The sequence below is a fragment of the Ochotona princeps genome, chromosome 3 (assembly GCF_030435755.1).
Source record: "Ochotona princeps isolate mOchPri1 chromosome 3, mOchPri1.hap1, whole genome shotgun sequence".
In the NCBI taxonomy this organism is placed as follows: Eukaryota; Metazoa; Chordata; class Mammalia; order Lagomorpha; family Ochotonidae; genus Ochotona; species Ochotona princeps.
This window is the reverse complement of record NC_080834.1, coordinates 101,633,678-101,645,744: the sequence shown is the minus strand read 5'-3', so window position 1 is coordinate 101,645,744 and position 12,067 is coordinate 101,633,678. Positions and strand designations below refer to the sequence as shown.

The following is a 12,067-nucleotide window of genomic DNA, read 5'->3' as shown; positions in this document are numbered from 1 at the left end:
AGGAAACTAGGGTCTTGCATAAATTTCTAGTTGGGCACTTGAGCAAACTGAAAAATCTGTGAGCTTTAATGTTCTTTTAGGTCAGAGTGTAGAACTACTGGAATATGGACTGCCAGCAGGGCAGAGCAGAAGGTCAGGACACAAAACATTACTGGTTCTAATAAACACCATAATTTTTGCTTTCATTTTGCAATGTGCTGCTGTGTGACTATTTCCAGAAATTACTAAATCAGAATATTTAATATTACTTTCAAAGTAATGAATTGCCCTTGGGAATAAATTAAGCAGAATTGTGACTCACTATGGAAAGTTGAAGAGCTTGGCTGTTCAGTTTACCTCAGATCATTCTTTTTCTAGTTCTCTAAATATATTTTGCTTAGACTAATGTTTAAATTATTTTGCATTCCCTAAAAGCAGAATACTTCATGTGTCAAGTAATGCATTTCACCATAGAACTATCTGCAGAAAGCAGAAAACCCATTTTTTTTCTCCCAAAAGATTTTTTTTTTAAAGAATCAATACACACGGGCCTGTCATGATAGCGTAGTGGTTAAAGTCATCACCTTGCATGCACCAGGATCCCATATGAGTGCCGATTATAATCCCAGCAGCACCACTTCCCATCCAGCTCCCTGCTTGTGGCCTGGGAAAGCAGTCAAGGATGTCCCAAAGCCTTGGAACCTTGCACCCACGTTGGAGACCTGGAAGAGCTCCTGGCTCCTGGCTTCGGATCAGCTCAGCTCCAGCCATTGCAGCCGCTTGCGGAGTGAGCCATAGGACAAAAAATCTTCCTCTCTGTCTCTCCTCCTCTCTGTATATCTGCCTTGCCAATAAAAAATAGATAAATCTTAACCAAAAAAAAAAAAAAAAAACCAATGTGCACAACTTGGAAGCAGTAGTTGAGCCTAGCTGTTGAGCTGCCTGCTTCCCAGCTGCAGAGTACTTCATTGGATTCCTGGTTCTGTGTCCTGACTCCAGCTTCCTGTCGATGCAGACCCTGGGGGAAGCAATGACGGCTCAGGTTCCCACCAACCACATGGGAAGCCTGCATGTCCTCAGCTCCCAGATTTAGTCCAGCCTAGTCCAGCCCCAACTCTCTGGGCATCTGGGGAGAAACCAACAGTTAAGAACTTCCTGTGTCTTCCCCTTTCTATGCCACTCAAATTTAACAATTTTTTTTAGGTTTACAGCTTACCCAAAGAAAGTAGGTAGCTAACATATTTAGAGTAGCCTAATAGACAATATAAAATTTAGTTTATTTTCTGTGTTTTGGTTTTCTGTCAAGGTTTTTCTTCCCTTAGTACTCTACAAACAAAAGAAATGCCTTCAAGGAAATGAATGTGCTGTGTAATTACATTTGGGCGACAGATCTGGATGTTAGCTGTAGAGAATGGTGGTAAACTAATAGAGTATTATCTAAACTTCATCAGGAAGTAATGGTATCCTCCTGAGGAGAGAACACAGTGAATCTCAAGGCTGGGCGGTATTACATGAGCGTCAGAATGTGGTAGCTCTTCTGTTTCTTCTTTCTGCTTTTTAAATCAAGGACCAAAGATGAGAACATAGATCCTTTTTACTGTCTCACTTAGGCATTGTGAGGAGCTTGTACCATGTGTTATTGCATGATGCCAAAGGGCAAGATCAGGAATTATATGAATCAGTACTTTGAAAGATATTTTGTGGAAGGGCACAGTAACAGAGAGGGAGACACAGAGAATCTTCCAGCTGCTTGTTCATCCCCCAGATAGCTGCAATGCCAGAAGCTGGGTTAGACCAAAACTAAGGACTTCTTCCAGGTCTCCCACCTAGGTTCAGGGGTCAAGCACTTAGACCACCCACTTCTGCTTTCCCAGGCACTTCAGCAGGGATTTGGATTGGAAATGGAGCAGGCGGGTCTTGAACTGGTACCCGTATGGGATGCTGGCATTGCTGGCTAAGGCTTTACCCACTATGCTAAATACTGGCCCCACGCAACAGTACTTTAAAAGAATAGTGGAAGTTATTTATTTTGTGGTTTTGACTGGCCTTCATTTAAAAAAATAGCTGAAATGGTTGTATCAGGCTCCCCTGGTGGATGTGAGACATACGAAATTTATTTTTCATTTTCTGATAATAGTTGGTTTGGGGGAATAACCATTGGATTGCATAATCAATTTCATTATTAAAAAGTGATCAACTCATTTTAAACTTCCAGATAAATTATTGGGTTATAAGATTTACTTTTTAACTGGATGTTAATTATTTTCCTCGCTTTCCAATGGATGAACTCTTTAAGTGATTTGAATATGTCATTAGCAAACTAGATTATATTTTCTAGGATTATTCTGAGAGCAAACATAATAATATACCAAGTTGTTGGGAGCAGGATTCAATGCCACTGTCCTATGTCAGAGCACTGACCTAAGTCCTGCTACTCCACTTTCCATCCAGCTCCCTGCTAACGCATGTCTGGGAAAGCAGTGGAAGATGACCTGAGTGCTTAGGCCTGACAGGCATGGAGGAGGTCTGGCTCCTGGGTTCACCTGTCCCATCTCTTGCTGTTGTGGCCATTTGGGGGTGGGGTGGGAGGGTGTGTGAAACAGTAGATAAAAGATCTCTCCGTATTTTTCTAACTCTGCCTTTAAAATCAATAATTCTTAAAAAAAAAAAAGAAACTAGGAAAGAATGTAAGTTTTTTTTTTTTTTTTTGAAAGACAAACTTTTACAGAGAGGCGAGACAGAGGTCCTCCATCTGCTAGTTCACTCCCTAAATGATTGCAACGGCCAGAGCTGAGCATTGCAGAGCGGGGAGCCAGGAGCTTCTTCTTGGCCTCCTTCATAGGTGCAGGGACCCAAGACTTTGAGCCATCCTCTGCTGCTTTCCCAGACTATAAGCAGAAAACTGGATCAGAAATGGAGCAGCTGGGACATGAACCGGTACCTATAGGGGATGCCAGTGCTTGTAGGCAGAATTAGTTTGCTATGCCATGGCACTGGCCCCTTGATAAATTCATAACAAAAGGAACGAAGGCTCCTTGGAGGAATGGCTTATCCCCAGACAAGAACAGGGAAAGAATAAATAAAGCAGCAGTGCCTGGGGTGCCAGAAAGCAAGGAGACTTTCCAGCAAGGACATGGGGACGTTGAAAGGACATGGGAATTCCTTCAAGTCAGCTCCTAAATCTGGGGCAGTTTGTACAAAAACAAGCAAACAACAACAGAAGAAAATAAATGATAGTGATAGGCAGTAAACCACAGGGGGGAAAACAGTATTTTTGTTTCCGTGCTTATATGAATGACTGCTGCTTACCTATGAGTCTGATTAATAAATATGGGAGGAATGGTCTAACTAGAAAATCACTGTTCAGCAAATGCCACAGTGACGGCAGCATGTGAGAGCCACCTCTGCTTGTTAAATCAGGGCTGAAGGTATGATGGAAAAACAGGGTATCTGAGTAGTGTTCACATATTTCTTAGAAAAAAAAATGGCTAACTCTGCAACGGTGAGCATACTGAACAGGTGTCCAAGTTCCCGACCAGCGTCTGTGTGGAGACTGTCGCCAGCATGGGCCTCCCAGCACAGAGCCCTGGGACGGGCACACTGTCACTCCTGTGGGGTTGCCTCTCCCCTCGTTTCAGATGTGTCTTGTCTTTGGCAAGAATTACAGATACGCATATATTTTAAGAAAAATGCAGAATTCCCCTGTACCCTTCATCATTTCCCACCAGTGGCAACTACATTGCCAAACAATAATACAGTATCGCAGTGGAATTGTTGGCATTAATGTCAGGATACAGGGCAGTTCCCTGTCAGGGTTCTTCGTGTTGTTCTGGTGGACACACACACACACACACACACACACCTTTCTTTTGAAATCGGGTTGTCCTCTTTTTTCTGTGTTCTGGAGCATATGGGTCTTCCCCTAAAGTGTCTGAATATGGTAAATTATATTGGTTAATTTTCAAGTAATATTTAACTCTTAGTAAATGATACCATCTTAGCCGTCTTTAAGAGTTAAGTGTATTCATACTGTTGTGCAACTGTCATTTGCATCATCTCCACAATTCCTTTTTAATTTAAAAAAATGAAACAAGCCCCCTTTTCCCAAACTCTGGTAAACATCATGCTACTATGAATTGCTTCTACCTTAGGCACCTCAAATAAACAAAGTCACAAGGCATTTGTCTTGCCGTGATTTGCTTAGTTCACTTGCATGGTGTCTTCGAGCTCCATCCAGGTGCTAGCGTTTGTCAGTGTTTCTTTGAAAGATGGCTCCATCGGATGCAGAGGCCTGTTTTGCTGTCTGTCCATTCGCTGACAGATGCTCCCTTTGCTGAGAGCTTGAGTGTGCAGGTATCTAAAGCCTTTGGATAGACACGTGGGAGTGCTACATCGTATGGTACCTAGAGCCATCCTGTACTCTCCCTTTACTTCTCTTCAAGCCCCAATTTCCTTTTAAGGTCTGCTTTTAAAATTGTCATCCTTATTTTGTAAATAACAGCAGTAAACACCAAGAAGACCATTCAGAGAATACAAGATTACTGAATTTCTTCACTAAATGGCCAGAATTCCCTTTGTTCCAAATCCTGCTGTTGAAGAAGAGTTGGTTCATTTTGTTCTCTCAGTGAGCACAGTGGTGGTAGACCATATTGTGGCTTCTGCATAATTCAGGATCTTGCAAAGCTTCACAGCTATCTCGGTCATCATGATTTGCAGCACAGCCTGCTACCCAGAGAGCTGCAGCTCTCACGTGGCTAAAGGGGTGCAAGCACTTGGGCCGTCCTCTGTGCTTTCCCAGGTACATTAGCAGGGAGCTCGATAGCCAGGTGGGGTAACTGGGACACAAGCCAACCCCCACACGGAATGCTGGTATTGCTGGAAGTGCTAAAACTTGCTTAACTGCAGTGCCAGTTCTTCTGTTGCCTTTTTTTTTTCTAAGCAAAATAGAAGTAGGGGAGATTGTGCTAAGTGCATTAGACACAAAAAGACAAATCATGTTCTCAGGAAAGTTTAAGCTTTTCTGAGTATGGAATTATGGGATATGGAGGGGGAGGGGGGCAGAGGGAGGTTAGATACCATGTATCGAAACACAAAAGGAATACAAACTGTTCTGGTTACCACAGCAGAATGCAGTAGCCACTGTTTACAATGACCTATGGTGTATTTTATAAGTAACGAGAGGAGCACCAATATACAATATTAAACAGGAGGCAGATGGGTTCATGATCCTGATTTGATCATTTTACATGGTGTACCTGTATGTTCACACTGGACCCCAGAAATATGTACAGTTATTACAAGTTAATGTGTTTTAAACTTTAAGGAGATGCCAAGGTGACATCAAGCACCCTTCCCTGTCCCTGGGCACTGATGTAGTCTGACAGCCAGGAGCAGTGCCCTCCTCCTGCCTCAACAGACACACGAGGAAGCACGGAAGCATTTCTTACCCACCTTGTGTCCCACACTGACCCTCTCCATCCTGATTGGAGGCCCACATGGGTCTGTAAGTCCCTCACTTCTATAATAAATGTTAAAATTTGTAAAAGTCTAAGGAGATGGAAATGCTGGCTTCCTTGATTTGACCATTACATACTGTACTGCAAGGTGTACAGTTTTTAGAAAAGCCTCGTTCTTTGTATAGCAGAGTAATATCCCATTGTGTGTGTTCTTTATCATCAGTTGGTGGACATCCCGGTTGGTTCCCTGTCTTTTGGTGTTGGGAATTGGGCTGCAGTAAACATAGGAATGCAGGTATCTCTTGCATACACTGATTCTATTTCCTTTGGATATGTTCCCAGAAGTGGGACAGCTAGGTCATATGGTAGATCTGGTTTTAGTTTTCTCATAAGTCTCCATACTGTTTTCCATAATGGCTGTACCAATCTGCATTCCCACAAACCTCACATTCTCCATGTCGTCACCAGCATTTGCTGTATGGTTTTTTCTTTTTACTTTTTGATTAACAGCAATTCTAAGGAGTGAGATGATATTGCAGTTTTCATTTGCATTTCCTGATGGCTAGTAACAATGAGCATTTTTTCATGTGTTTACTCAGCCATAAGAAGGAATGAAATCCTCACATCTACAACAAAATGGTTGGAATCAGAGATCATTACGCTAAGTGACATAAGCCAGACACAAGTACGCTTTCTCTCCTGTATGGAAGTGTATACACACACCAAGTATAAAAATGTGTGCATGCCATTTTATTGGTATATATTTACAAATGTTGTCTTCACTGAATTACACCCCCTCACTCACTTTCTGGTCTTTGTCATGGATCCCACATTATATGATATTAACGTACCTGCTCCTGCTCTCAAGAAAAATTAGTATATCATATTTATATATGGAGCAGATAGAGGAATATGTTAAAAATCTTTGTGTGCTTACTTAACTGTCATTTATACTTTCCTGTATTGAAATATTTTTAACATAAGAATAAAATAAAGCCTGGCATAGTGGCTAAGGTCCTTACCTTGAATGCGCCAGGATCCCATATAGGCACCAGCTTGTGTCCCGGCTGCTCCACTTCCCATCCAGCTCCCTGCTTGTGGCCTGATAAAGAGGTAGGCAATGGCCCAAAGCCTTGGGACCCTGCACCCATGTGGGAGACCCAGATGAGGCTCCTGGCTTCAGACTGGCTGAGCTCCAGTCATTGTGACCACTTGGGGAGTGAACTAGAGGATGGAGGATCTGTCTCTCATTCTCTCTGTAAATTTGTCTTTCAAATAAAAAATAAATCTTAGAAACAAAATAGCCCTGTCATATGTATATGCTGAAAATATGACATAAGTTGATTAATAAGTAGGCCAAATTAGGAAAGAAATCCTCCAAGATCAGGCCCACAGTGGAGCTGCCTCAAGAATTTCCCCCACCATAAGTCTTTTGTCCAGGAATGCAGGAGAGGAAGAGAAGGCACTAGTTCACTCCCAAATGTCTGCAGTGTGTGGGTTGAAGCCAGGAGCCAGAACTCCAGTTAGGTCTCCGTGTGGGTGGCAAGAATGCGGCGACTTGAACCCTTGCGGTTGCCTCCCAGGGTCTGTGTTAAGCAGGAAGCTGGAGTCGGGAGGCAGAGCCAAGGAATCAAACCCAGATATTCTGATGTGGGATGCAGGTACTTTAACCAGCATCTTAATCACATGGCAAATGCCTCTAGCTTTATTATTTTGAAATCATTTTAGACTTACAGACTGGGAAATTTTCATCTCTGTTTCCTTAGCAGTTGGCACATGAGAGGCACTGCCAAATGCTAAATGAAATAAAACAAGGAAAGAGACATGTTAGGACCAGATTTGTCTGGCCTTCACTTGCATGCCAGTCTGTGAGAACCAGCCGAGGGCTCCACAGGGTGGGGAGGCCGGAGAGAGAAGCTTCCTGGTTTCATGGTCCCCTGATCCCTTGCTTGGGCCTTTACTCCAGCTTGGAGCCAGGAAGAAAGCTTTTTCTGAAGCTACTCCTGGGCTGAGTCTTGGGAGATCATCTCCCACCCTGAACTTTAGTCCAGCCATTGAGGAGGGCCAAGACAGGCCCAGCAGGCCATTGGTGTTAAATTAACGTGTTTATGTTTGGCTAAAACATAGAAAGCAAGTATCTTCCACGTTTCTAGTAAGTTGGTACATATTCTTTCCAATTAAGGATAACACATTCTCTTACTAGAGATTAAAAATGGGATTATAGTATTTTATAACATGTGCCTTTTACGTCTTATGTTTATGAACAGTCTTTGTCTCGGTGTGATTTTTAACTCATGTCAGGTTGTTCGCGTGTCCTCTCAGTTACTGCAGAGCATTCAAATTACTTAGAAATTAAGATTTAGGGGAGTTAAGTTGAGCTTGCAATGAGACTTCCATACTGTGCTCTATTTTTAATTGGTAGTGACAATGTTGAATGATTCTGTTCCAGGTTTCTCTTGAGATGTTAGCTGAAGTATTTTTAAAACACGTTTGAGTCCTCAGAAGGAAAGTGCTACGGCAAGTTCCTGGGGTTTGTGCGACGCTCTGACTCAGCCGTCTTCTCTGTGTCCCCACAGGCAAGTACGTGTACCAGCCCATGACCCCGGTGGAGCAGCTCCCGAGCACTGAGATCCCTGCCCGGCCCCGGGAGCCCCCCAGCACCATCCAGATCTCAGTCTCCCTCACCCAGCACTTCCTGAAATTTGCGTCTGTCTTCCAACCGCCCCTACCCCCTGATTCCCCCAGGTACTGTATGATTTCTGATCTCTTCATTGACAACTATCAGGTCAAATGCATCAATGGGAAGATGTGTTACGTGCAGAAGCAGCCAGCGCCACACTCCCACAAGACGAGCCCCGAAGAGGTCTCCACACACGATGCCTTAATTTCAAAAGAGAGCGACACACCAAAAATAGATCCCTGCTCTTCTCCCTCCAGTTCTGAGGACTCTGGGATCAATGCGATCGGGGCTCACTACGTGGAGTCGTGCGACGAGGACACAGAAGGAGCAGAACTGAGTTCTGAGGAAGATTACAGCCCCGAGAGCAGCTGGGAGCCGGACGAGTGTACCCTCCTGTCCCCGTCACAGTCGGATCTGGAAGTCATTGAAACCATAGAAACCACCGTGTGAGAGGCCGGGCAGGAAGCGCGGCCACAGGGCCCTGGCTGAGATTTTATACTTGCGTCTGCTGGATCCTTTTTCCAATGCCGTCGGTATTTTCTACCCCTCTACAACACCCGGAGCAGCTCAGAGGTCTGCTGATGAGCATCATCCTTAGTCCTTTAACTGAGACATTCTTTTTATGATAGTTTCCCTTTTGTATCTAGACTTCCTTTATGTAGCATCTGGTGTCATGAGTCATGACCCAGCCTTAATTTCCCGGGGATGAAGACGGCAGAGCAGCGCCGAGGAGACCAAGGCGCTGCCGGAACCATGATGACGCCATGTTCCAGGTTGTCAGTCTCCCTCAGAACGGCTTTTGGCATGGTTCTTGGCATGCTCACAGACATCCCTCACCCACAGGACCCATGGGTACAGCTGAACAGCGTGTGCACTGGGGAAAATCATCCATTCCCTTCCCCCTCTCCGGACCATCTGTACCGAGATGGGACCAGAGCTGCCTCGGCTTACACCTGGAGAGGCAGTGGAGGCCAGCATGGCCTGGCCTGGCCAGCAGTGCCATGGCACCCTGGGGCTGAGCTGGACTTCCACGGTAGAGATGACCTCTTCAGCCTCTTGCTGCACCTGGCATTAGCTGAGCCCAGCCCACCTATCACAGGGTGCCATGGAGAGTGAGCCCATCCCCACTGTGACACAGCCCACAGCCCAGCAGGGGTTGTGCAGGAAGGAGAGATGGACTTGGCCTGGGCCAGCTAGGATAGGTGCTGCCTTCAGGCTGGCTTCTTGAATGGGGGGGGGGGGTGTCACCAACATTTTCCTGCTTTTCTTAATTGTTCTCCAAACCTGGAGATAACTTTAAGAAAGTTACATAGATACTCTATTTAGGAGGCAACCACATTGAGACAAACAAAATACACTAATAGTTTTAGTTAGCATGGAAATGCTAAAGACAGAAGTCCTTTAGGGATTAGGAATGAATCTAATAGGTTTGATTACTTCTGCTTCATTTAGTTGTATGAAGCATTAGAACGGCTTAAGTGAAAAATGGGTTAGCATTCAGTATGATGCATGGATTTTTTTATGCAAATGCAGAAGCAGTTGAATTAGTTTGCTGCGAAGTCAGGAGAAAATATTTTGTGTAATATCCATTCCCTTGACCACGCGGATCCTCATGTGTTCTTGTACGTGTTGTCTCACATGTGCAGAGGAGTCATTCTCTGGTGTAGCTCCCTGCAGAATCCTGCTCCTCGTCTCCATTAACGCCAGATGTTCTCGTGTGCGTTGGGTGTCTGCCACTTCTGTTGGTGAGGCACAATTCAGAATCCAAGAACTTTAACAGCTGGCCTCACGACACGCGGACCAAGGCACAGAACAGTATTGCTCACAACCCAGGTTTCTGCAAGTGGGCTCTGTGGCATCACGCCATCCCTCCGTGTCGCGGTCACCTGCGTGCTTTCAGAGATGAGAAGAGGCCTGCTGTATTCCTTTCTGAAGCCTCCACTTGGCATCCTTCACTCACCGCTCGCAGAAGAACCTGCTAGTCATGTTTGTGTGTGGATCAAGTGGTTTATCAGAACTGTTAGGGTTAGGTGCTCACATCATCTGTAGGATTTAGAAGGTGGCGTGCATTTTCCTTTGCAAACAGTGGTAGTTAAAACTGTTTATGCTGGGTGAGAATGCAGCATAAAGCTCCCACTTTCTATGAAACCTAAAGACACACACACAAAAAAATGAAACCAAGATGGTGTAAGAAGCTCCCAGAACAGCAGCCTGGGGGCAGGGTTGGCAGAGGTACCTGGGGGCTCTGAGCACATGGATTGCCACTGCAGGCCTGGAAGGTAAATGCCTGCCTGCAAGCCACCTCCCAGGCCACCGTAGTGAGGCCGGTGGTCAGTACTCGGGCTTATGTCAGGACCCTGTGGAGCTCCACCCTGTGGGGGAGTAGCCCGCATCCCCCCACAGGGGGGCAATTTTCTATTCCACACTCCCAGACCCACTCATTCAACAACCAGGCCTAGAGACCATGGCCCCTGGGCCAGAGCTCCTGGGTAGGACTCCTCAGCACTGCTGTCTGTGACTTTTGTCAAGGTTCCTGTTTTTTTACACTCTTGAACTGCCATCCAGATTAGCCACAATTTTAATGGAATTTTTGGATTTGATAATGGTAGATAATCACTTTAAATGTTTGCACAATCTGATTATAACTAAAAACTCACTAAGCCTCACTTACTACTGTTTTATAGAATTGGAAGTATTCCATTGGATTTAAATACCAGATACTTCTGGGTCTCAAAATAGCCTTTCTAAGTAAGCACAAGAATTGTTTTGTCCTCACACAGTTAACAGTAATGGTTTTCTGAAATACATGCTCAAACTGGACTTGCTGACGCTAGCCTTCCAGAGTCAGCTGAGGCGAATTCACAAGTGTGTAGTTTCAACTTCAAGTCTAGGCCTTTGTGTTCTATATCATAGGAAAGAATTTCTCCCTAGCCCAGTACGTCACGGCTGATTTGTATGAGCATATTCGTAGGCACTTTAGACAATGTTTAGACTGCCACACAGACTCTGCACAGCAAGCACAGCCATGTTACAGAGCCTTCCCACGAACGCGCATATGGCGAGGCGTGAGCTGTGCCACCCAGGCCAAGTGGTGCGCCCACTGGAGGGGCAGGTGGCCCGCGTGGACGGGTAAGCCACTATCTGGAGCCTTGGCAGGAACATGGCACTGCTGCACTTTGTTCAGAGTTGCCACAGCAGCTATAGGTAGAATCAACTCTACTAAACTTTATGATCTAACAAAGATTTATTTTAGAATTTTCAAGTTTCAGATAATGCTCATGACTCTTCTGAGAAATGACGAAGCAACTAAAAAGCTTGTGCTTACAGTCATCTGGTGTGCTTAGGAAATCAGGCTTTCTTGGCACATCTCAATCTCCTATGCCATGCCTTTAAGATTTGAAATAAGATTTGGAGGACAACCCCGGGGGGTACAAAAAGTACCCTGCTTTCCTGAAAGGCCAGACTTCCAGGTCACAGTGACACCACACAGAAAACAATAGCATGTCCCTTGAGCTCGGAGCTGTTTTCCCATATCTGTTTTTTTGGATTTGATTTTACCTTAGGAATGGTAGTTTCACTTCTTAACCTTTAATTTCCCAGCCTGTTTGAAACATCACAGTTCTGTTGGGAACCAATCCTCACAAGCTCCTTTTATGCAACTAGATCATTTAGAAAGCTGTCAAAACATGCTCCATAGGTTTGGCGGTAGAGATACTACTAGGCAAGGAAAAAAGCACAAGTTAAACAAAATATTTATACAGTCAGCTCTTGACTATCCCCACATCTTCTCTGCAAAAATTCTCTTGCATTCTGAAGCTTTTGACATGAGGAAAGCGGTTTTCACACTTTTCTTTCGCGGCTTCTCCAGAGGAGGTGCGGGCAGCGTGGAGGCAGCGTGGAGGCAGCGTGGAGGCAGCTGGCTCCCCGCGGGCCTCGCAGCAGCTGCCATGTC

At 44.9% G+C, this 12,067-nt stretch overlaps 1 protein-coding gene across 1 annotated transcript in view; it reads left to right on the top strand.

The window, feature by feature from the left end:
• C3H3orf70 (chromosome 3 C3orf70 homolog) overlaps window positions 1-10,273 on the top strand; it is a 75,000-nt gene extending 64,727 nt beyond the window's left edge. The window contains exon 2 of the mRNA XM_004577728.2: window positions 8,012-10,273. Within this exon, the coding sequence (XP_004577785.2) occupies window positions 8,012-8,565 (554 nt within the window). The 3' untranslated portion in view covers window positions 8,566-10,273. The remainder of the gene's footprint in view (window positions 1-8,011) is intronic.
• The last annotated feature ends 1,794 nt before the right edge of the window (window positions 10,274-12,067 follow it).